Source organism: Neophocaena asiaeorientalis, unplaced genomic scaffold, assembly GCF_003031525.2.
Source record: "Neophocaena asiaeorientalis asiaeorientalis breed wild unplaced genomic scaffold, Neophocaena_asiaeorientalis_V1.1 scaffold20, whole genome shotgun sequence".
In the NCBI taxonomy this organism is placed as follows: Eukaryota; Metazoa; Chordata; class Mammalia; order Artiodactyla; family Phocoenidae; genus Neophocaena; species Neophocaena asiaeorientalis.
In genome coordinates this window covers 396,569-422,605 of record NW_020173387.1, presented here as the reverse complement: position 1 = coordinate 422,605, position 26,037 = coordinate 396,569, and the positions used below count along the sequence as shown (strand labels likewise).

General features: G+C 39.1%; 1 protein-coding gene and 1 non-coding gene across 4 annotated transcripts in view; both read left to right on the top strand.

The window, feature by feature from the left end:
* Positions 1-26,037, top strand: part of POLA1 (DNA polymerase alpha 1, catalytic subunit) — a 295,300-nt gene that overhangs the window by 35,041 nt on the left and 234,222 nt on the right. For 2 of the 3 annotated variants that reach the window (XM_024746621.1, XM_024746620.1), the window contains exons 16-25: positions 2,878-2,962; positions 7,623-7,684; positions 9,148-9,237; positions 11,168-11,284; positions 12,774-12,949; positions 15,261-15,390; positions 15,882-16,001; positions 17,499-17,598; positions 19,200-19,324; positions 25,601-25,750. In XM_024746621.1, the coding sequence (XP_024602389.1) occupies positions 2,878-2,962; positions 7,623-7,684; positions 9,148-9,237; positions 11,168-11,284; positions 12,774-12,949; positions 15,261-15,390; positions 15,882-16,001; positions 17,499-17,598; positions 19,200-19,324; positions 25,601-25,750 (1,155 nt within the window). The remainder of the gene's footprint in view (positions 1-2,877; positions 2,963-7,622; positions 7,685-9,147; positions 9,238-11,167; positions 11,285-12,773; positions 12,950-15,260; positions 15,391-15,881; positions 16,002-17,498; positions 17,599-19,199; positions 19,325-25,600; positions 25,751-26,037) is intronic. The other variant, XM_024746622.1, reaches the window with a different exon arrangement.
* On the top strand, positions 18,572-18,701 carry LOC112400727 (small Cajal body-specific RNA 24). The gene has a single exon (XR_003003463.1).

The window sequence follows — 26,037 nt, the reverse complement described above, 5'->3', positions numbered from 1 at the left end:
ATCCACAGACGGTGTTTAATTTTTGTTTCTTGAATCTCTTTTAAATGTGAGCAGCTCCCTCCCACCCCCTCCAGCTTTTTCAGTGACGTCGACTTATTGAGGAATCACTGTTAGTGGTCTCAATGAATGACCCATTTTCTGTATTTGTTTGCTTCCTCGTGTCTTTGGATTTCTTCCTGTATACCAGGGGTTGGCAAACTGTGGACTGCGGGCAAATCTAGCCCATCACCTGTTTCTGTAAATAAAGTTCACTGGAAGACAGCATGTGTTCGTTCACATATTATCTACAGCTGCTTTTGTACCACGGCAGCAAAGTTAGTAGTCATGACAGAGACTCTGTGACCTGAAAGGCAAAAATATTTACTTTTTGGCCCTTTACGGAAAAAAGTATCCACCCCTGCTCATTAGCACTGCCGAATTGATTAGGTTCAGGTTTAACTTTTATTTGCCAAAATACTATGTAGGTGGTACAGTGTATTTCACGTTGGGTCGTATCAGTAGGCACGTAATGTCTGGTTAAACCACTGTTAGTGGGGCTATCATTGATTAGTAGGTTCAAGTTTTTTAACCTCGGCAATACTGATGTTTGGGCCGAATGAACTTGTTGTGGGAGCTGTCCTGTGCATTGTGGGATGTTTAACAGTATCCCTGGCCTCCACCCAATGCCAAATATCATCGCTACCGCCTAGTTCTGACAACCAGAAATGCCTTCAGACATCTCTAAATGTCCCTTGGGGACTGCGGGCAAAATTGTTCCTGGTTGAGAACCACTGATCTAATTTTTGCCTAAATTAGATATTTCATTAGGAGTTGTAAAATGGTCTTCTAATTCCGTCATCCTTTCCATGTTTATTAGTTAAGCATGTGAAATATTAGAATGATTATTAGTTAAATTTTTCTATAAAATTAACTTTTCCTCATTAACCAGTACTATTTGGTTATGCTGCAATACTTTATATAGGAAAGAAGAGATAAATGTGTACTTCTTTCTCTTTCGCTACCAGTTTTCTGAGAGGGACGTTGGGGACCTACATTATGTGCACTGTTGACACATGATTTGTTTATTTTTCTTGTTACTTATTTTTGCTTCCTCTTTTATGGACTATCATTATAAACTCATGGGCTTTATATATACTTAGTATATTTCAATCTGTTGCATTCATTAATTATTCTTGTTAATTTTGCTGCTTAAATTGTCTCTCTTTGTTCGATGGGAGCTTCTTTGTGTTTGCTTCTAAATCCTTTGACATTGATGGGGATCTTTTTTAACAGCCTTTTGGCAATTTTTTTTGTATGTGATTTGATCTTTTAATAATAGTTGATATAGTAGATATTTAATAGTTAAGTGTTTGGGGAAAATTTAATTAGTTAAAAAAAATCCTTCCAGCACCCAGAGTGAGGTTTCTAAATACCATTTCCCCAGAAAGGAGATAGGGTTTTGTGAAGAAATAGCTGATTTGGGGCAGGAAATGTCCAGGATAAGCCTGGAACTTCTTGTTATACTAGAAAGCAAGGACGATATTCAAATCTACTGAAGATATGTCAGAAGGACTCAAGAGTAAACTTGAAGAGTTTCCTACACCAAAGATGGGACAATTTGAGCATGTATAAGTATAACTGCAACAGATTGAAACATACGACTTCATAATGATACTGTAAACACAGCACCGCATTGCTCACCTGTGAAGAAAGCTAGGGAACTAACTCATTATTTTGAAAACTGGTAAATAAATAGATTGAATGAAGCATTTATCTTGACTTTTTTGAACATATATTGTATCTCAGGTAACCAAATAATCGATATGGGGAAGTTTGTCTTCATAGAAGCTTTCCAGCTAATAAATAAAGGAAAAATTGAATGTGACCACTTTGCAATCTCTAATGAGATAATGGATCTAGGCAGTGATTTTCAGAGGCTGCTAGTATCACTAGAGTAGAGATAACCAGACCCGATGATAACCAGTGATCAGTAGCACCTCCAAAGAATTCTTGCCAAAAAATCTGATTTTTATCAAGCCTTCAGATCCACATATGAATATACAGGCAGTACAGAAACAGAAGAACATGTTAAATGACATTATTGGGATACGAGCAGCAGGGTCTTTACCGGGGGGGCACTCTACGGGGCAAAACCACCCAGTTTCTTCAACAAATAAATTGCAAGAAATAATAGATGGGGAGGAGTTGTACTTAGACAGTTTAACATATCAGCCGGTTGCAAAGTATGGACTTATTTGGTAAATAAAATTGAGATAGTTGGGAAAACATGAGAATTTGAATCTTGCCTGGATATTTAATGATTTTAAGGAAACACTGTTAGTTGAATTAGCTGAGATGATTGTACTGCATTTAAAAAACTTCTCATCTTTTAAAGTAATGGCTCTCAATTTGGTGAGATTTTAACCCTCAAGGGGTTTTGGGCCATGTCTGGAGACATTTTTGGTGTCACAACTTGGAGACTGGGAGTGGGGAGCGGTGCTGTTGGCAGCCAGGGATGCTGCTAAACGTCCCACAATGCACAGGGCAGCCCCACAGCAAAGAATTATTCGGCCTAAAATGTCCATAGCGCCGAGGTTGAGAAACCTTGGTTAGGGATACCTGCTGACATATTTCTGGATAAAGTGATAGGTATGCGTTTTGCTTCAGAATAATGTGGGGTAGGGCTGTTGATGAGTTGATGATTGAAGCTGGGTGATCGGCGTATGAGAGTTGATTTTATTATTCTATTTTTTATTTGTTTAAATACTTCCGTAATAAAAAGTTAAAGTATTCTTACGGATTAAAATCTATATCTTTTTCTATTCTCGGTGGTTGTGCTGAGAATGCAGACTGCGTAGTAGGTATCTGGTAAGTGATTTTCTCCTCCTTTCTTGGCAGATTATTGCTGTGGCAGCATTGGTGCATCACAGCTTTGCACTAGATAAAGCACCCCCACGGCCTCCCTTTCACTCACACTTCTGTGGTATGTATTTTTTTAGCTGGTTTATTAATGGCTTGATTTTTATCTTTCTTGTTTTTTCTCCAGCTGTTGGATCAGTAACTTAAAAAAAATGCTTTTAAGATACTTAGTGCATGTTGTTAAAGAAGTTTTTTTTTAATTGAAGTATAGTTGATTTACAGTACTCTGTTAGTTTCAGGTGTACAGCAAAGTATTCGGTTATATATAATATATATCTATCCTTTTCCACTATATGTCATTACAGGATATTGGCTCTAGTTCCCTGTGCTCTACAGTAGGTCCTTGTTGCTAATCTGTTTCATGTATAGTAGTTTGTATCTGTTAATCCCATCCTCCTAATTTATCATACCCCCCACCACCGCCCATCCCCTTTGGTAACCATAAATTTGTTTTCTATATCTGTGAGTCTGTGTGTTTCTGTTTTGTATATAGGCTCATTTGTGTTATTTTGTAGATTCCACATATAAGTGGTAGCATATAATATTTGTCTTTCTCTGACTTATTTCACGTAGCATGATATTCTCTAGGCCCATTCATGTTGCTGCAAATGGCAGTATTTCATTCCTTTTTATGGCTGAGTAACACTCCATTTGTGTGTGTGTGTGTGTGTGTGTGTACACACACACACCACATCTTCTTAAACCAGTTGTCTATCAATGGGCCCTTGGGTTGTTTCTGTGCCTTGGCTGTCGTAAACGGTGCTTCTGTGAACATTGGGATATGTTTATCTTTTCGAATTAGAGTTTTCGTCTTTTCTGGATATATTCCCAGGAGTGGGATTGCTGGGTCATATGGTAGTTCTATTTTTAGATTTTTAAGGAACCTCCATACTATTCTCCATAGTGGCTGCACCAATTTACATTCCCACCAACAGTGCAGGAGGGTTCCCTTTTCTCCACACCCTCTCCAGCATTTATTGTTTGTAGAATTTTTGATGTCGGCCATTCTGACCGGTGTGAGGTGATACCTCATTGTAGTTTTGATTTGCATTTCTTTAATGATTAGTGATGTTGAACATTCTTTCACGTGTTTGTTGGCAATCTGTATATCTCCTTTGGAGAAATGTCTATTTAGGTCTTCTGCCCATTTTTGGATTGGGTTATTTGTTGTTTTGATATTGAGCTGCATGAGCTGCTTGTAAATTTTGGAGATTAATCCTTTGTCAGTTGCTGCATTTGCAAATACTTCCTCCCATTCTGAGGGTTGTCTTTTCATCTTGTTTATGGTTTCCTTTGCTGTGCAAAAGCTTTTAGGTTTGAGTAGGTCCCATTTGTTTATTTTTGTTTTTGTTTGCTAAAGAAGTTTGTTTTTGGTCAGTTGAGGACCCTAAGTTTTTTTTTTTTTTTTTGCGGTACGCAGGCCTCTCACTGTTGTGGCCTCTCCCGTTGCGGAGCACAGGCTCCAGACGCGCAGGCTCAGCGGCCATGGCTCACTGGCCCAGCCACTCCGCGGCATGTGGGATCCTCCCAGACCAGGGCACGAACCCGTGTGCCCTGCATCAGCAGGCGGACTCCCAACCACTGCGCCACCAGGGAAGCCCGAGGACCCTAAGTTTTATTGGACTGGTTGCTCCTATTCAGCTGTTTAATTTTTTTCTAGGAGTGGAAGTCGGGAGGCAGTTTGATATCTTTTTCTCTGTTCCAGTGGTTACTCTATTGTGGTAGAGTAGTTTTTTTCTTCTGGGTCAAAATTATGCTGTAACTATTTTCTTTTCATGATGTCACCCTAAAAGCCTGTCATAGAAGCCTGGCCAAAGTTTTTTGTGTGATGAGGCAAGATGCCAAGGAATAAATAAATGTTTACCTATTTGGGCAGAGTTATGGTAATATCGTGCTGGAGTTGGGTTGTGCTATGCATACAATTCCGTGGATGAAACTATTCCACAGAATTCTGCATGCCATGAGGCAGTCTCCACCGTGGATTATGACGTATTGCATGTTGAGAACTTGGCCAGTTAAATAGTCATTTTTTTGTAAAAAATAAAATAAGGGCACGACACTATTGATGTGTTATGCTTCCCAGGTTATTTTCCAGCCCAGAACCAGAGATTAACTGGGGCAGCATCTCCTGTCAGGTTTCTTGGATACTAGGAAAGTGGGACAAGGGAAGCAAGCAGAGAAGGGAGGGTGATGTGTTATTTTTGTGAAGTTTTACCCTTTAAGTTGGGTTGAATACACAAAATAAAGTGATGTTGAGAATAGTTTGGAAAATATGTGGAAGAGAGAGTCATTAGCTCATTTCAACATTTACCTCCTCTGACTATGTCACTGTATGAACAGCTGTTGTGAATGACAGAGAGTTGAGAGTGTAGTGGGGGAAGCTTTGGTCATCTTTACTATCCTAGCTTTGAGAAGTTTGGACTGAGTTCCTCCATTGTATGCTGGTTGAGGTTTTGGTGGTGGTGGGCATTTCCTTTGGGAAAGACTTAAATATCTTCCATTCTGACTTAGATGGATAGCAAATGTTTCATCAACGCAGTTTTAACAGTTGTAGGGACTTAGGGCTCTGTACTTGGGTATTCTTTTTTTTTCAGATTTAATCTTCTAAACTTTTTAAAAATTGAGGTATAATTGACATGTAACATTGTATGACTTTCAGGTATACAACATAATGATGCCATATTTGTATATGTAGCAAAATGATCACCACAATAAGTCTAGTTAACATCCATCACCATAGTTACAAACTTTTCTTGTGACGAGAAGTTTTAAGATTTTCTCTCTTAGCAACTTTCAAATATGCAATACGGGGTTATTAACTGTAGTCACCATGCTGTACATTACATACACAAGGCTTATTTATTTTATAACTAGAAGTTTGTACCTTTTTACCCCCTTCACCCATTTCGTGCACTGCCCCCACAATCACCGTCTGTTCGCTGTATCTGAGCTCATTTTTTTCATTTTCTTTTCTGTTTTTGTTATTCCACATGTAAGTGAGATCATACTGTATTTGTCTTTCTCTGCCTTATTTCTCTTAGCATAATGCCCTCTGGATCCGTCTGTGTTATCGCAAGTGGCGAGTTACTGTTTTCATTTTCTTCAGATAAATACCCAGAAGTGGAATTGCTGGATTATATGGTTCTATTTTCAAGTTTTTGAGGAAATTCCATGACTGTACCAGTTTACATTCTCACCAACTGTGCTCAAGGTTTCCCTTTTCTCTCCATCCTCTCCAACCAACACTTTCTATCTCTTCTCTTTTTGATAATAACCATTCTAGCAGGTGTGGGTAATATCTCATTGTGGTTTTGCATTTCTCTGATGATTTGTGATGTTCAGTACCCTTTCCTGTACCTGGTGGCCTTCTGTATGTCTTTAGAAAAATGTCTATTCAGCTCCCCTGCCCATTTTTTAATCAGGTTGTTTGTTTTCATTGTATGAATTTAAAAATATATGTTGGATATTAATGCTTTATCAGATATATGATCTACAAATATTTTCTCCCATTCGGTAGGTTGCCTTTTCATTTTGTTGATGGTTTCCTTTGCTGTGCAGAACTTTATACTTTGGTGTAGTCCCACTTGTTTATTTTTGCTTTTGATGCCTTTGGTTTTGGCGTCAAATCCAAAAAGTCATTGCCACGACTGCTGTCAAGGAGCTTACTGTCTATGTCTTCTTTTAGGAGTTGTTTTTCTTTTTTGAGGGGTGCGGGGGGCGTGCCATATGGCATGCGGGATCTTAGTTCCTGACCAGGGATTGGACCCGTGCCCCCTGCATTGAGAGCATGGAGTCTTAACCACTGGACCACTGGGAAGGCCCTCTTCCAGGAGTTTTATGGTTTCTGATCTTATGTTCAGGTTTGTTTTTTTTAAAATAAATTTATTTTTATTTATTTATTGTTGGCTGTGTTGGGTCTTCGTTGCTGCGTGCGGGCTTTCTCTAGTTGCGGTGAGCGGGGGCTACTCTTTGTTGCAGTGCACGGACTTCTCATTGCGGTGGCTTCCCTTGTTGCGGAGCATGGGCTCTAGGCGTGTGGGCTTCAGTAGTTGTGGCACGTCGGCTCAGTAGTTGTGGCTCACGGACTCTAGAGCACAGGCTCAGTAGTTGTGGAACATGGGCTTAGTTGCTCTGTGGCATGTGGGATCTTCCTGGACCAGGGCTTGAACCCGTGTCCCCTGCATTGGCAGGCATATTCTTAACCACTGCGCCACCAGTATGTTCAAGTTTTTAATCCATTTTGAGTTACTTTTTTGTGTATGGTGTAAGATAGTGGTCCAGTTTTATTCTTTTGCATGTGGTTGTCCAGTTTTCCCAACATCATTTTTTGGAGAGACTCTCCTTTCTCCATTGTATATTCTTGGTTCCTTTGTCATAAATTAATTGACCATGTTATGTATGGGTTTATTTCTGGGCTCTCTGTATGTCTGTTTTTATGCCAACATCATACTGTTTTGATTACTGTAGCTTTGTAATGTAGTTTGAAATCAGGGAGTATGATGCCTCCTGCTTTGTTCTTCTTTTTCAAGATTGCCCTGGCTATTCAGGGTCTTTTGTGGTTCCATATGAATTTTAGGATATGTAGTTTGTTTTGGCAACTATTTAGAGATCAAGGGGAATTTATTTATATTTAAGATGATTTCCATTCAGAAACTTGCAGTGTATGTGTACTTGAAATTGGACTAAGATGGGTGTTGGAATCTTTATTTTTTTCCTTTTTACAGTTGTGTCTAAACCAAAGGATTGTATTTTTCCATATGATTTTAAAGAAGGCATTAAGGAAAAGGTAAAGAACTCACTGTTTATTCCTTTTAAATATGAAATATGTATTTGTTTAAAAAGAGAAAAGGAGAATGCTATGGATTAGTAGAAATATGCTATTTTATATGTTAATTTATTAGATCTGTTGTTAGATTGGACTATGGCATTAACCCATTAAAAATGTATTAGAAGTTTAAAACTAGAAGCGTTATTTAACAATGTTTAAATGTTTCACTTCCTGGAAATAATGGGATTTGACATTTTATTAATAGATGGGTGGTCTCAGACCCTCCTTCAGATAACTTAATTGGAAGCTTTTCCAAAATTGCATGATCACATGATTAGTGTTTTGGGAAAGTGTTGGGTAAAGCCCACCCCACCCCCACCCCGCTAACTTGAAGGAAGTCAAGAGAAGTTGAGAACGCTGTGGATATTAAAGGTGACATATATTGGGAGGGTTGGTGTGGGCTGGCTTTAATTGATCAGTGATCTCTAAACTCCCAGTATACTCCATGAAGAAGTTTTCACGAGTCCTTAATAAAAATGGGGGGGGGTAGTATAATGTGAGTTTTTCATAAAAGTAAACGTATTCAATATGAAGAATTTTATTTTTGGAGAGTATGTTTTTTCTTTTATGAAATGCCTGGGTTGGTAAATGTGTAGGTTTTAAAATTTTTTTTTAAAGTCTTCACTTGCCAAAATTAAAAGTTAGCAACCTTATCAGGTTCCACTTACTTTAAATTGGTTTGAGAAGTCCAGTAGTCTGGGGGTACTATTGGATCAGGCTATTATTTGTGAAGTGCCCTGAATTAGTAAGTAAAATGACCTTGGAAAATTCCATTAGAGTCAAACTGATATTTTTTAAACCTGAGCTAGTTGTAGAAAGCATAGCTATCAACTTCATTTTAAGAGTCTTAATAAGAGTGGATCTTTTGAATATCTGATTTATATTGAGTAATCCAAGTGGAAGCCTTTTGTGTGTAGATAGGTTTTATTTAAGACACTTAACTTAATTCTTACATGTATGTTTGTTTTTAGTCTAGTTTCTTATTTATGGGTTTTTACACTACTATTTGGGATTAGTTTATACAGTCCTTGGGATCTCTTTATGTGGTAAATACGTAAACAACAAAGTCTACCAGGGATTATATAGGAAAGTAAGTAATGTTTTTGATAGGTACTCTGATTCAGATGGTATAAAATGTGTCCAGATACACAAGCGTGTCCCTATGGAGGGACGTTTCTGCACTCGATAGTGCTCAGCACTTAAAATTTTGCTTCATTCACATGTTTATTACTTGAATGAGCTCCTCAGAGATTTTGTGCAACTATTACTGTGAAATCTAGAATCAGGAATTTCATTGCTGCATTTAATTTTGAAATGGATCGTTTCTTTTAACCCTAAGAAATCTTATCCTGCTTGAACAAGGAGCCAAGGTATAGTAGTTGAGAGTAAAGATAAGTGACTGGAATGTTTTTGTCTAACAGAATGTGAAGGTTGAGGTTGCTGCAACAGAAAGAACACTGCTAGGTTTTTTCCTTGCAAAAATTCACAAAATTGATCCTGATATCATTGTGGTGAGTAGATGTTTGACCATGTTGTGGGGAAGCTCTTCATTCCATAAGTTCTTTTCAGTGTGACTTGATTGGTACTTTTTGAGCAGTGGAGAATCTTTTCAGAGTGAAATAACCCTGTGGACTGGTGGGAATTGCTATACTTTCTCCTAACAGAAAGGAGAAAAAACCCCAACCTACTACAAGATACTTTTTCTTCCCCTCTAATAGAAAAGCAACTCACGAATTACTGTTGAAGTTTAGGATACTCCTGTTATTTATAGTTAGAGAGCAGCCCAGAAATAAGTCAACTCATGTCAACTGTTAATAGCTCCAAAATTTTGGCTTAGTGGCCCAGCAGTATAATGTCACAGGAGTGAATTCCCTTGGTTTGGTGCGTATCCCCAAAGTGTAAGTATTTTAATTTTATGAGCTCAGTGGATCTCTGGCATATTCCTTTGAGAGCTCGTGGCCAGGAGTCTTTTTTTCTCTTGATGACTGAGTATGCTCCTACTAAATAGTAAGAGGTAATAATTCATTGAGTTGTCTCTGCCACAGTTCCGAAGAGTCCTAAAACAACATTTTGCTTTGTGTTTCTTCCAGCCTTCCTTAGTTTGTAGACTCCTATCAAGGAGTTCTTCCTTTTGTCTTTTTTCTGGGTTAATGGACCAATCAAATTATTTTGTGCTTTTGGGTTTTTTGGAGGGAAGTAGCATATAAATGCCTGTATTTTAAGTGTAATATCAGTAATTTGGTTACATTGAAGCCTTGTGAAAAATGTTTGCCGTATATTTCTGTGTTCGTTTTTGCTCTTGGACACCTCTCTGGAAGATGGTGTAGCCAAAGTACTGAGAGCCTGTAGGTTGTTACCAGTGTCTCTGCACCCGCTTCCCTTATGGTATTTCAGGAGCCATCTTGAAAGTGCTGGGAAGATTCTGTCCACAGTGCCCTCCTGTGGTGCTCTGGCTCAGCACCAGGCCCTCACCCAATCTCCACTAGTAGTCTCTCTCTTGGACCCCAAGGAGATATCTTGGAGTCTAGGGTAGCTGGCCTGCTCTAGGGTGTAAGAGCCAAGACTTTGTGAGAAATCCAAACTGAAATAAGAGAGAATCCTGACATGGGTTTGAGTCCCTAATCCCAGACATGATAATTTGGAAATGAGACTTCCTCATGTCCTTTGGGTCTCTTAGTTTAATAGACAAACTTGCCATAAATATATAGTGGTATATATTTTTAATTAAAATTAGTGACAAATATGTTTATTAATTTATTTTAAACTTCATCTAGTTTAACTTACTAGAATAAACAAAATTCACATGATGGGAATTATCATTACAGACATGGAAAATTTGGTAATATTTTTGAGATTTTTTTACTCGGGATAGTTTTGTTTCTATGTTTTTAGCAAAGTTCTTATTTGAAGTATGGAGTGATAGTATATGTTTATTTAGTTGCACATTGATTAAGAGTCTAAATCAGTAGTGTTTGAACTCAGTTCTTTAGGAAGAAACTAGATGCACTTCCTCCGTTTTCTAGAGATGTCTATGTAAACTGTCACGCAACATAGCTGGGTTCTTGGTTTTTAAGGAAGTAAGAAGAAATTGTTTGAATACAGCTTTTACTGATCACCTAAAAAGTATGGGACATTAAAATTTGCATGAGACTGTGAAGCATGAGTTGCAAATTAAAAGACATCATATGAACCTTGCATCAATTAGGATAAAATAAAGTTTATTCCAGCAGTCTGCTTAGCAGCCTTGTTAATGTCAAGGCTAATGAATGCTGCTGATGAATAAATTCCTGAAGAAGAAAGGACCCCAATCGGAGGTAAGCTCATGAGGCCTTCAATTAGAGACCAGAAAAAGAAAGGGCAAAGAAATTCTATGCATATGAAGATAAATCCTCTAATTTGCGTTTCTTATAATGTTATTGGCTGCCTTCTTTTTCTCACTAGGGTCATAATATTTATGGGTTTGAACTGGAAGTGCTACTTCAGAGAATTAATGTGTGCAAAGTTCCTTACTGGTCCAAGATAGGTCGGCTGAAGCGATCCAACATGCCAAAGCTTGGGGTAATAATAATTTTCAAAATCTTAACTTCTCTATTTGGTTTCTTTATATAAAGTAGCTACCAGGGAGTACCCTGTGCTTCTTTGACTAGGAATCTGTTGCCTTATGATAGGGCATTTTAACTTTGGCACTAAGCACCTTTTCCTTTGAATTCAGCATTTTATTGGTAAAAACCACTGTAATAGACATTTCTCCAAAGAAGATATATAGATTGCCAACAAACACATGAAAGAATGCTCAACATGATCAATCATTAGAGAAATGCAAATCAAAACTACAATGAGATGTCATCTCACACCAGTCAGAATGGCCATCATCAGAAAATCTAGAAACAATAAATGCTGGAGAGGGTGTGGAGAAAAGGGAACCCTCTTGCACTGCTGGTGGGAATGTGAATCGGTACAGCCACTATGGAGAACAGTATGGAGGTTCCTTAAAAAACCACTGGTAGTTTTAAAAATCAGCTCTTAGAATCTAGAGACAGCACATGTTTGTTAGCTCCACTTGGGCATCCCTAAGAGCAGAGTTGCGGGTTCTCGTTAAGGAAGGAGATTGGAAGGAGGAACGGGGGTTGGGGGAGGGGAGCAGACACTGAGTCTGTGAGAAGACAACGGGCAGCATGCCTTCTGTGTTCGTTCTCTCTCACAGTAGCTCCAGGTTTATTGCACATTCTCACAGGGGTGGCAGAACTTGTTCAAGATCTTAGAGCTAGTAAAGGGAAGAACTAAAATTTTGAATCCAGGCCCCGTGTGACTCTTGTAAAGCTTGTCACTTCTCATTCTACCTGCTTGCTTCACTGAAGGGAGGTTGGGTGGTTTTGGATGAAGCACCTTCATTTCCTAAACCTGACAGTGCTCAGCACTTGGAATCTTATTTTAGTTAAAGGCTATCAGTAGAACGGCATGCTGCCTCATCAGAGAGCTTAGGACTCTGTACCGTTATAATGCTCTCCAGAGGATTCTGCTGCCACAGTTTGGAGTTGGGAGCCAGTGCTCTTGCTTCTTTTCCTATTCATATCTTTATGGCAATAGAGTTGTTAAAAACACTTCCTGCCAACACTTGCTTTGCTAACCCCTTACCCCCTTCAGGGTTCTTTATATGGCATCTTCTCAGTGAGGTCTACACGATCACCCTATTTAAGATGTAGTCCCCCCAAATTCCTTTTTCCCCTCACCCTGTTCTATTTTCTCTTTTTCGTGTACTTAATGACCTCCTAAAACTATATAATTTCTTTTTTTTATTGTATATTTCAATTGAGACCAGGCTTTTCTATTTTGCTCACCGCTGTATCCCTATATTCCGAGTGCCTGGAACAGTGTCAGATACGTAGTCAGTGTTCAAAAACATTTGATTGATGGCTGAATGAATGCATGAATGGAACAATGAGAGTTTCATCATCGTAATTTTGGGACTAGCCTCAAAGCAAGTTAGAGTGAAATGTTCTCAGTATCTGTTCTTCCATGGGATTTGCTTTTTTTCCTCCCCTTGTAGGGCAGGAGTGGATTTGGTGAAAGAAATGCTACCTGTGGCCGAATGATCTGTGATGTGGAAATTTCAGCAAAGGAATTGATTCGTTGTAAAAGCTACCATTTGTCTGAACTTGTTCAGCAGATTCTAAAAACTGAAAGGGTTGTAATCCCAATGGAAAATATACGAAATATGTACAGGTATGATCATGGATGCTTCAGAATTTGTCTGTCTTGAAATTAACAACAGCAAGACACCAGAATCATCCTTAGGCTGGAGAGACAGGAGCCTGTGGTGTTATGAAGGGGGAGGTTGTCTGTCTTCATGTCAGAATCACCATCTCCATTACTTGAGTAATTTGAATTATTTTGCTTTTTGAATTATTCTAATTTTATCATAATATCTCCCTCATTTAACACCATCTTGATGCTTCCTGAGAGCAGTTTGGAAATTGATGTGATATTTAGGTTTCTGCCATTAATTCAGAAATTAATGCAAATATTTTAGAAATATAAAATCTGAGAAGTCATTCAAATATTTGGAGATATTGCTGATTATTTCTTTTTTCCAGCCTTGTTGAGGTCAAATTGACAAATAAAAAGTGTATTTTATTTAAGGTACAACTTGATGTTTTTGATATACATTGTGAAATAATCCTCACAGTCAAGCTAATTAACCTATTCATCACCTCACACAATCACTATTTTTTCTTTTCTTTTCATTTTTTTTTTTGTGGTGAGGACACTTTAGATTTACCCCTCTTAGGAGATTTCAAGTATATGATACATTATTGTTAACTGTAGCCACGTTGCTGTACATTAGATTTCCAGAACTTACTCATTTTGCGTAACAAACTTTGTGCTTGATGATTTCTTAAAATTTCTCCTACCCCTCTGGCCACTCCTCGTTCTTTTCTGCCTGTTCCTCCCAAGTCCTCAGACTGCTTCTCTTTCTGACTGCGCTCCCTCCCTGGTTGATCTCGTTGAGTCGCAGGAATTTCAATACCACATGGGTGCTGATGCCTCCCGCCAGCATATCTTCAGTTTAGACCTCTCTTCCCTGAATTCCAGACTCATATCTCCACCTGCCTGTTCTACTTAATGTCTGACATTAACCTCCAACTCAGCTTGTTCCAAAACTGAGCTCCTGACCTCCTCTAGGTTCCTCTTATTTTTCCAGTATCGCTGGAAACCTCCAAAGTCATCCTCAGCCCAGAACCTCTGAGGCATCTATGATTCCTCTCTCTGACATCTTATGTTCCATGCATCGGGAAATCCTGTCAGCTCCATCTTCAAAATATGTCTTTATCTGACCACTTCTTTTCCCCTCTGTTGGACCCACCCTGGTCCAAGCCACCAAACTCTTTCTCCTGGGTCACTGGGTCTTTCTTTTTTCTTTTTTTTTTTGTGGTACGTGGGCCTCTCACTGTTGTGGCCTCTCCCGTTGCAGAGCACAGGCTCTGGACGCTCAGGCTCAGCGGCCATGGCTCACGGGCCCAGCCGCTCCGCGGCATGTGGGATCCTCCCGGACCGGGGCACAAACCCGTGTCCCCTGCATTGGCAGGCAGACTCCCAACCCCTGCGCCACCAGGGAAGCCCTGGGTCTTTCTTATATTAGCCTCCTCACTCGTCTCCTTGCTTTTGCCCTTGACTCCTTGCTGTCTGTTCTCAACCCAGGAACCAGAGTCACCGTGCTAAAGTTAGATATGGCACTCTGCTTACAGTCTCCTAGTAACCTTCTGTTTCATGCAGAGTAGAAACCAAAGTACTTATTTCGATTTACAAGGTCCTATACAATGGGTCTCTCTGCCGTTAGCTCTGTCCTTCTACTCTTCTCCATCATTCTCTCTGTTGCAGCCGTTGGTCTCTTTCTTGGTACTAGAACTGCCAGATTTATGCTCAGCTCAGGGCCTTTGAATGTGCTGTTCTGTCTGCCTGGAATGTTCTCTCAGAGATAACCCATCCACAAGGATTGCTCTCTCACCTCCTGCAGGTTTTTGTTCTCAGTGAACTCTTTCTCAGTTCCCTAACTAAAATTTGTCTCTGCTCCTGACACTTAATATTCCCTTTGCTTCTTAGTTTTTCTTCTTAATGCTTAGTGTTATATAACATATCACATATTAAATTTTTAATTTATATTCTGTCTACCCCATGAGGACGGGAATTTTTGTCTGTTTTGGTCACAGCCAGCATCTAGAACAATGCCTGGCACGGAGTGGGTATGTAATACGTATTTAATGGATGGATGAATGGAAGAATTTAGGGAGTTTTCAGATTGTATCTTTGTGGGATTTTTTGTGTGTTTTAGAGAAGGGCATTGATTGGGACCAATGGTATGAATGAATTCCTAATTTCATACTGACCTTATTTTAAATTGTTTCCAAAGCTGCGGTGCCGTTGCTCTGAAGTTAACTTATACCAAAAATTTTTTGTGATAGTTTATGAAGTTATGATTATAATCATTGTTTCTTTTAATTACTTGATTCTGTTTCATTCTTTCTTTTCTGTACAGTGACTCTTCTTATCTGTTGTACCTGTTGGAACACACCTGGAAAGATGCCAGGTTCATTTTGCAGATCATGTGTGAGCTAAATGTTCTTCCATTAGCATTGCAGATCACTAACATCGCTGGGAACATTATGGTAAATTTAACATAGAAAGGGGGAAAAAGCATTTCCTGTTGGATCCAGTGTTTTCTGGGGGTAGTCGTTATATGATAATGAGTCTAAATGCATGCTTATAAAATAAGTAACTTGTATTCTGAAAGCTGGGCTTCTTTTGTAAAATGAAGAACTGCTTGGGAGAAGGGGAGGAAAGCCAGGTGCAGTATGTTGAAATTTGGACGAACATAAGGACCATCTCTGACATCTGGATGTGTCTGATTTGTGGAATGGTCCATTTGGAAGTAAAGAAATAGCGCAAGTTGTCAGTATTTTAAGCTCTTTGTCTCATTTTAACCATAGTGCTTAAAGAAACTGCTAGAAATAATTTAGCACCTTTTTTTTTAAAGCAGCCCTTGTTATGATGAGTGATTTTTGAAGGAGGTGCTATGATTAAATCTGCCAACTCGAAGTTGCTTTTGTTTATTCTGGTTTTGAGCTCAAGTTTTTTTAAAAAAACTTCTATTTAATAGTCTAGGACGCTGATGGGTGGACGATCCGAGCGTAACGAGTTCTTGTTGCTTCATGCATTTTATGAAAACAACTACATTGTGCCTGACAAGCAGCTTTTCAGAAAGCCTCAGCAAAAACCGGTGGGTCCAAAATTGTATAGTGTTTTGCTTTTTTTTATCCCCCCCCTCTTATTATCTAGATAGCTGTTTTTTGGGGTTTTCTTTGCTGTGATAGTATCTGCTCCCCAAATAATTAATTCCCTGTATACTCTAGAAACTGTGTCACATTTGTTTTGTTGTTTTGTGTGGTCACTTCCTTCTTTATGTTTCTCTATACAGATAAAAATTATTTGTGAAATATGAAATTCTTTGAGGGAGGCATTAGGCCTCTCTGATAGGTGACCATACCTGGAAAGCGTTTTGCCTCGTTAGCCCTACCCAAACTTAGATGCAACTTGAACCATTTATTTCCTTGAACCCATAAGCCTTTATTTTTGTGTTGCATTGTTTCATTTTTATATTCTAGTAGGATTAAGGTCACTACAATCAGGTTTCTGAAGTGGCCTCCATCGCATTGGAAGTAAAACTTAGCTACTGTTTTATCAGCACTGCTAGTAATTGATTCAGAATGGGAGTCTAATGTTAAAATGACCCAGGTTCTTATATTTGCTTGTTTTATGCACATTATCAAAATTAGTAAAGGAAGTATTCACTTATAGGAGTTTGACATCTGCTGAGGTATTGAATGTTGGCTATTAGTAAACTACTTGGGAAAGAATTTTCACTATATGGATGTACTTATTTTAAGGTGTCCATATTAATAATGAGAATAATGATAATATCTATATAAAATATTTTGTGCTTTTACATCATGAATGTTAGAGTAATGAATTTAAGAGGACTCAGAATCTCAAATTTTACATAATATGAATAGTTGAATTTTTAGTGTCCATTGATTTTATTTTATTTATTTATTTTTTAAAATTAATTTATTTGTTTATTATTGGCTGCGTTGGGTCTTTGTTGCTACGCGCGGGCTTTCTCTAGTTGCGGTGAGCAGGAGCTACTCTTCATTGTGGTACATGGGCTTCTCATTGCGGTGGCTTATATTATTGCAGAGCACGGGCTCTAGGTGTGCAAGCTTCAGTAGTTGTGGTGCGTGGGCTTCTGTACTTGTGGCTCACGGGCTCTAGAGTGCAGGCCTGGAAGTTGTGGTGCATGGGCTTCATCGCGCCATGGCATGTGGGACCTTCCTGGACCAGGGCTCGAACCCGTGTCCCCTGCATTGGCAGGCGGATTCTATTCTTAACCACTGCACCACCAGGGAAGCCCTGTCCATTGATTTTAAAATGTGAAGTTCTGTGAATTCAAAAATATTTTAAAGTAGAATTTGCATACTTATCAACTCAGATATAGTGTTTGTTTCGGTAACTACCATGCTTGGCATTCATTAGGATTTATGAAAATATTACAATAACTGTCTTTCCTCAGAGGTAGGACCACTAACTAAAAGTAATGTTAGATAGAATGTTAAATAGAACTGTGTACTGCAGTTGCAAAGGTGGGGGGGGATCATAAACCTTCTAAATTGGTCCATTAGTTGCTGGCTGGTGAAGTTATCTTTCCATTTGATTTTAGGGAGATGAAGATGAAGACATTGATGGAGATTCCAATAAATACAAAAAAGGACGTAAGAAGGCAGCTTATTCTGGAGGCTTGGTATTGGACCCGAAAGTTGGTAAGGCAACGCAGTGGCTCGGTTTGCCCCTGATGCTAAGGAACTTAATGCAGAGCCAGGCTTGAGAAACGAGAAGGCCTGAGTTGTGTTTTGTAGGTTAGTGAATAGGTTTCATAATGACCTTATTTTCTCATGTTCATGCGAAAATCTTGTTTGCCAGTCTAACGTCGAATGAGTGTGAATCTTTTGTGGGTATTTTTTTTGCTGTATTCCAAGAAAGCTTTATTTATGGACATAGAAATGTAAATTTTGTATAATTTTCACATATCATTGAAATAGTCTTTAAAAATTTTTTTCAACCATTTAAAGATATAAACACTATTCTTAGGTCACGAGTGGTACAAAAAGGGGGTAGGTTGGAGGATATGCTCTGTGCAGTTTGCCAACCTATTTGTCCTGTGGTAGGAGCGCCTCTGTCTCCTCCCATCTACTCTTGGGCTCCGCCTCTGCCCAGCGTGCGAGGGCCAGTGCAATTGGACAGCGAAGTTAAAGTACAGGCAGTAACTACCAAATTGAACTTTAACAAGAGAATAATTGTTTCCTGTAATCATGAATGGCAAATAAGATGTTTTGTGGTAAACAGTTAGAAAAGATTAAAAACATTTTTTTAAATCATCTTAACCATTTTTAAGTGTAGTTGAGTAGTGCTGTTAACTGTATTCACATTGTCGTGCAGGAATGAATGTCAATTTTATCAAGTAACTTGAACTCTTGAGTAGGAGACATTTTTGACAAAAGTGATTTTATTGTGAGTTGTAATGAGACAGATCACTCATCCTTTGGTGTTAGATAGATCTGGCCTTGAATTCTGGCTATGTGCTTGGGCTGCCTGTTGTAGCCTGCGTATGCCTCAGTTTCCTCTTCTTTAAAATGATGGCAAGAAAAATACCACGCAGAGATTTAAGGAATAATAGTACCAGACACAGAGTAAGCTATCAATATATGCTTGCTGTTGTTATTATTGTCTTAATTGTGGACATTTATTTTTATTCAGTTTCTTCTCACGGTGAAGATAACTCTTTGTAAATGTCCTAGAGAAATATAGTAGCTTTCTGTTCACCCTTTGCAAGTGAAAAGGGTGGATCGTTCCACTGCTGACATTTCTGTGTACATCTCTTGTCTCAGCAGTTTGTGTACAGGTAAATGGGCTGCCTGTTTTTATTCCCTGCAGGTGTGATTGTAAAAAAATGTATAACCACTCACTGGTGTAGCTCATGAAACATTTGGGGACTGGGGGTGTGGAGGGTAGGTGGGAAGGAATGCTTTCTTGAAGGAGAATTTAACAGCGTTTTTTGGAAATGGACATGGTACTTGTCTAAAGTAATTGATATGGGAAGGTGTTTGCCTATAATAATGGCATACTTTGGCGACTGCTGGGATTTCAAGGCGAGACAGTATCTCTTCTTTCCTTTTCTTTTGTGACCTGACTCTTCACTCTAATCCAAGTCATTTTTACAGAGTGGTAGTTGACTCCTTTTTTCCTTTTGTGTACCTCACAGCTCTGGATAGTATATCATTTCATAATATGTTACTTCTAATATGGCGTTTTGCCAAATCTACTTTTTTAAAAGACTTTTTGTAACGGGGCTTTTCTCTTGCAGGTTTTTATGATAAGTTCATTTTGCTTCTGGACTTCAACAGTTTGTATCCTTCCATCATTCAGGAATTCAACATTTGTTTTACAACAGTGCAAAGAGTTGCTTCAGAGGCACAGAAAGTTACAGAGGTTTGTATTCAACTGGGAACTCTGGATATTGAGATTAAAAGTAGTGCTTAAAGAAGGAAGATAACCAAAGGGCTCAGTGTTCTAGTTTTTCCTCATAAAAGATAACACTATATCCTTTTTTAGTGGTCAAAAAAGGGGGGAGGGTTGGGTAGAAGGAGACTCAGACTGGTTCTGTGTCTTTTATCTAACAGCTTTACTGAGCTGTAACTCATGCACCGTGCAATTCACCCATCTAAAGTGTGCCATTGAATGGCTGGTAGTTTATTTGCAGAGTTTGCAAACTTCACTACAATCAATTTTAGGACATTTTCATTATTCCCCAAAGACACCCTATCCCTTTTAGCTGTAACCTCCCTCAGTCCCTTCATCCCTTCCAGATCTAGGCAACCACTAATCCTTCTGCCTCTAGATTTGTGTATTTTTGTACATTTCATATAAATGGAGTCATATGTGACCTTTTGTGTCTGGCTTATTTCATTTAGCATGTTGTTTTCCAGGTTCATTCGTGTTGTAGTATGTATTAGTACTTCATTCCTTTTTATTGCTGAATATTCCATTGTAGGGATATATCTCACATTTTGTTTATTTTAAAATCAGATTGTCAATTTATGCAAAAATGCCTGCTGGGATTTTGATGGGACTGTATCAGATCTGTGGATCAGTTTGGGGAATATTGCCATCTTAACAGTGTTAAGTCTTCCAGTCCATGAAAATCGAGTCTTTCCATTTATTTAGGTCTTTAACGTGTTTCAAGTATGTTTTCTAGTTTTCAATGTACAAGTCTTGCATTTCTTTTATTAAATTAATTCCTAAATATTTCATTATTTTTGGTGCTATTGCAAATGGAATTGTTTTCTTAATTTCATTTTTGGATTGTTCATTGCAAGTGTATAGAAATATGACTGATTTTTTGTATATTGATCTTGTATCCTGCAACTTTGCTGAACTCATTTACTAGTTGTAATAGTTTGTGATTTCTTAGGATTTTCTATATACAGGATCATGTTGTCTGTGAACAGAGATAGTTTTATTTCTTTCTTTTCAATCTGGATGCCTTATATTTCTTTTTCTTGCTTAACTGCCCTGGCTAGAACCTCCAGTACAGTTGAATAGAAGTGGCAAGAGTAGACACCCTTGTCTCGTTCCTGACATTAGGGGAAAGCATCTAGTCTTTCACCAGTAAATATGATGTCAACTGTGGGTTTTCCATAGCTGGCCTTTTTCAGTATGAGGCCATATCAATATATCATCAGTATCAGTATTTTGTTGAGTGTTTTTTTTTTTATCATGAAAGAGTTTTGGATTCTGTCAGCTACTGTTTCTGCGTCTATTGACTGTACGGTTTCTGTTCTTTATTCTTTTAATAGGATGTGTTATATTGATTGTAGAGCCATCCTGTGTCCCTGACATAAATCCCACTTGGCTTTGGTATATAATGCTTTTTATATATCACTGGATTTGATGCGCTAGTATTTTGTTGAAGACTTTCTTTCTGTATTCATAAGGGCTATTGGTGTGTAAGCTGTCTTTTCTTTCTCTTAAATTAATTTATTTTTAATTTTGGCTGCATTGCGTCTTCATTGCTGTGTGCGGGCTTTCTCTAGTTGCAGCGAGCGGGGGCTACTCTTTGTTGTGGTGCACGGGCTTCTCATTGCAGTGGCTTCTCTTGTGGCAGAGCATGGGCTATAGACGCGTGAGCTTCAGTAGTTGTGGCTTGCAGGCTCTAGAGCGGGGAGGCTCAGTAGTTGTGGCACACGGGCTTAGTTGCTGTGCGGCATGTGGGATGTTCCCAGACCAGGGCTCGAACCAGTGTCTCCTGCATTGGCAGGCGGATTCTTAACCACTGCGCCACCAGGGAAGTCCTGTAGTTGTCTTTTCTTGTTATGTTTTTGTCTGGTTTTGGTCTTAGGATAATACTGGCCTCATAGAATGAGTTGGGAAGTATTCCCTCCTTTTCTGTTTCTTTGGGAGCGTTCGTGAGGGATTCGCTTTAATTCTTCTTTAACTTTTGCTGGTGAAATTATCTGGTCTCAGACTTTACTTTTTTTGATTGCTAATTCAGTCTCTTGTTACAGGTTTATTCAGATTTTCTATTTCTCCTTTGGTCACTTTTGGTAGAGTCTATATGTTTCTAGGAATTTGTCCATTTTGTGTAGGTTATCTAATTTGTTGGCATAAAATTGTAAATAGTATTCCTTTTTAGTCACTGTTATTTCCTTAAGGTCAGTAGTGATGGTCCCCTCTTTTATTCCTGATTTTAGTAATTTGAGTCATCTTTTTTCTTTGGCAGTATAGCTAAAAGTTTATCAATTTTGTTGATTTTTTTTTTTTTTGGCTGCGCCAGCATGTGGAATCTTAGTTCCCTGACCAGGGATCAAACCTGCGTCCCCTGCAGTGGAAGCGTGGGGTCTTAACCACTGGACCGCCAGGGAATTCCCATAAATTGTGTGGTTTTTTTTTTTAAAGGTCAGTTCCCTGGGTTCTAACCAAATTTTATTGTTCTCATTTGTCACGGCATGTGGGATCTTAGTTCCCCGACCAGGAATCGAACCCACGCCCCCGCACTGGAAGCGTAGATTCTTAACACCTGGATTGCCAGAGAAGTCCACTGTTGATCTTTTCAAAGAAGCAACTTTGGTTTCCTTGGTTTTTCTCTATTGCTTTCCTGTTCTCTATTTCATTTATTTCTGTGCTAATTTTTATTACTTCCTTTTGGTTTCTTTGGTTTGGTTTGCCCTTCTTTTTCTAGTTTCTTATGGTGGAAGGTTAGGTTATTGATTTGAGGTCTTCTCTTTTAATTTAGATATTTACAACTGTAAATTTCCCTTATAAGCAGTGCTTTAGCTTCATCCTGTAAGTTGTGATATGTCACACTTGGCCTTTTTATAGTCAATCCCCTCTTCCATCAGTCAGTCATTGATCTGACTTCTATTACCATAGCTTAATTTTGCCTGTTTGAGAACTTCATATTAATGGAGTAATACAGTATGTACTCTTTTTTTAATTAATTTATTTTATTTTATTTATTTTTTACTGCGTTGGGTCTTTGTTGCTGCGAGCGAGTTTTTCTCTAGTTGTGGAAAGCTGGGGCTACTCTTCGTTGTGGTGCGTGGGCTTCTCATTGCGGTGGCTTCTCTTGTTGCGGAGCGTGGGCTCTAGGCGCACAGGCTTCAGTAGTTGTGGCTCGTGGGCTCTAGAGCACAGGCTCAGTAGTTGTGGCACACGGGCTTAGTTGCTCCGCGGCATGTGGGATCTTCCTGGACCAGGGCTTGAACCCATGTCCCCTGCATTGGCAGGTGGATTCTTAACCACTGTGCCACCAGGGAAGCCCTGTACTGTTTTGTATCTAGCTTTTTTTGTTCAATGTAATGTTTTTGAGATTAATCCATGTTATTGCAGTATTAGTAGTTCTTTCATTTTTACTGTTAAGAAGTATTTCACCCTTACCTGTTCCCCTGAGATGAGCATATGGATTGTTTTCAGTTTTGGGCTGTTATTAATAAAACTGCTGTGAACATTCTTGTGCAGATCTTTTTGTGGATGTGTGCTTTCATTTTGGGGGGGGTAAATACCTAGGGAGGGAATTTGCTGGGTTGCATGGGCAGTATATGTTTAACTTGATAAGAAACTGTCAAATTGTTTTCCTAAGTGGTTATACCGTTTTGCACTCTTACCAGCCATGTATGTGAATTGTTCCCCTTCTACTCCAAACACTTGCTATTTTCAGGCTTTTAAATTTTGGCTATGAAAGCATTTCTTAATGATTCTACTCATTAAACATCCTCTTCAAAAGGATCTTTTTGAATTATCTCACATGGATTTTAACTAGTGATCATTCAGTCAACAGTTTTATGTAGGGCTTAATAACTTAATGTGTGGTTCTTCGTATATAAAGCTTATACAATTGATTGTCAGTAGGGAATTTGATTAGATTTGGTTCTTCAGCAGTAAAAGATGTAAATTAACCTATTATCTCTGTATGTTTTTCTCTGCTTCTTTGTACATGGGGCAGAAGACGTCTGTTTGCCCTCTAGCTCCTGAATTTACATGTCTTTTGGTTCCAGCCACATGCTTGGGGGCTGTTTTTCAGTCCCAATTCCATATTCCCAGAAGAGAGAATCTTAGAGGCTTGCCTAAGTTGTTGAACACACTCATCCATCAGCCATGACCACAGGAGTGTGTTCACCCAGTACAAATGCGTCTGCTGAGGATGGGCCCTTCTGTGGGACTAGAGGATAATTTTACAGAGTAGGTATTGAGTAGACATCCCCACAAGGTAGTGAATACATTCGGTTAATGATATTCTTTGGGCTTTGTCCTGCTGCTGTGTCAGTATTAGGATGATTATCGTTATCCAGCGCCAACGCCCCCCCCCACCAACCCTGCCCCCCGCCACCAGTTTGTTTATTTGAGCTTTCCAGTTTGGATTTTGGATATGAGAACATTTCAGAGTTGGAAGGGACCTTAGAGGTCATCTAAAAAATACTATACATGTAAGCAGTTTATGGGTTCCATATCATTTTCCTGTGCAGTGCCTCAAGTCTTGAGAACAGCTAGTGCTGGTGGAGCCAGGCCTGGACTGTAAATTTCCTGACTCCAGATCCTTTCCGTTTACTTTTTATTGCACCTCCATAGTTGCTGTAAATAAATTGGAATGTGTACCAAGATCTCTTTAATAGGTTTGCTGTCATCATCTGCTCTATTGGAAAGCAATAATAGTCCCTGTTACTATTGTGAGATTGTTCATTTGAAGTTATTGATCTTTATAAAATCAGACACTTTGTAAAGACTGGGTTATCAAACGGCATTGACTTGACATACTTTAAGCCAAGAGGTTTATTTTTAATTTTGAACCTTTGAAAGGGCAAATGTGCCTGGCTTTTCTTGGCAGCCTGTTAATAGAATTAATGGAGCCTTGAGAAAAATGGTCTAATGCTTTCCCTGCATTTTCCTGCTGTAAATTTTAATATAAGAAGACTGCTGGTTGCTTTCTTAAAATGTTGCTGTTTTACTGATTGCAAAGCAATTTGTAGACAAAAGGTACTACATAAATACTAAGAAATATACATGTATTAATTTTTAGAAATGTCATGGCCTATTAAAATATGGGCTCCAAATTCCTAGAAGAAACCTGCTGATTTAGGTTTTATTTTATTTTTTTTAAATACTCTGACTTCACTCATCAATTACATTTTTTTTATTAATTAATTAATTTATTTTTGGCTGTGTTGGGTCTTTGTTTCTGTGCGAGGGCTTTCTCTAGTTGCGGCAAGCGGGGGCCACTATTCATCGCAGTGCGCCGGCCTCTCACTATCGCGGCCTCTCGTTGCGGAGCACAGGCTCCAGACGCGCAGTCTCAGCAGTTGTGGCTCACGGGCCCAGCCGCTCCGCGGCACGTGGGATCCTCCCAGACCAGGGCACGAACCCGTGTCCCCTGCATCGGCAGGCAGACTCCCAACCACTGCGCCACCAGGGAGGCCCCTAGTATTTATATTTTTATCTTTCAGTCTAAAACATTTACAATAATTGCTATGATTCCCCGTAGTTTAAAAAAATTTTATAGCATTTTGTTTGCTAGTACACAGGACTTAACAGTAGTTTAGCTGCTTTTTTATCTATTTTTAAATTTTAGAGATCTCTCTTAGTGTTTTTATTTATTTATTCATAAATTTATTTATTTTATTTTTGGCTGCATTGGGGCTTCGTTGCTGCGCACGGGCTTTTCTCTGGTTGCAGCAAGTGGGGGCTTCTCTTGTTGTGGAACACAGGCTCTAGGCACGCAGGCTTCAATAGTTGTGGCGCACGGGCTTAGTTGCTTTGCCCGTGCACACGTGGGATCTTCCCGGACCAGGGCTCGAACCCGTGTCCCCTGCATTGGCAGGTGGATTCTTAATCACTGTGCCACCAGGGAAGCCCAGTGTTTTTATTTTAAGAACAATTTCCCCAAACATATTGCTCCCCAATCTTGTTGAAGGGAGGAAAGGAGCATGTGTAAAAATTCATCTCTTTAAATGATACCTACATTTGTCAATAACTAGACGGGGGAGGTACTGGGAATGATGGGCTGAGAGAATTGGAGGAGAAGAGGGCAATGTTGAGTTGTTCTGCAGCCCTCTCAGCTTTTTCTTCTACCACCCACACTTTGTTGACCTTTACTTAGACAAGAAAGTAGCTTTTCAAGATGTGATCACGGGGTAAGCTCCCACAGTGTATGATTTTGGGAATTCATTTCATGAAATTTTGATTTGTCTGAAATGTTCATCGTGTGTTCATCAGGATGGAGAACAAGAACAGATCCCTGAGTTGCCAGATCCAAGCCTGGAAATGGGCATTTTGCCCAGAGAGATCCGGAAACTGGTAGAGCGGAGAAGACAAGTCAAACAACTAATGAAACAGCAAGATTTAAATCCAGACCTTGTTCTTCAGGTATCTCTTTCCACTCAGCAACCTCTGAGTGACAGTCTCACCTCTGAAAATTTGATTATCTAGGAGTGATTTAAACTTGATGCTGTGGGCAAATGCATGTGCTTATTTTAAGTTGGTGGGTAGGAAACCATTCAGAAACACAGTATGCCTCAAAATACCAGGCACGTCTATGTGCAGAACTGTATCTGAGCAACATCCTTCTGACTTCTGGGAACTTTGGAGTGTGTGTTTACTTGATTCTAGGAGGTCAGGGAATCATGGATCTGGGAGGATGGGTTGATTATGTT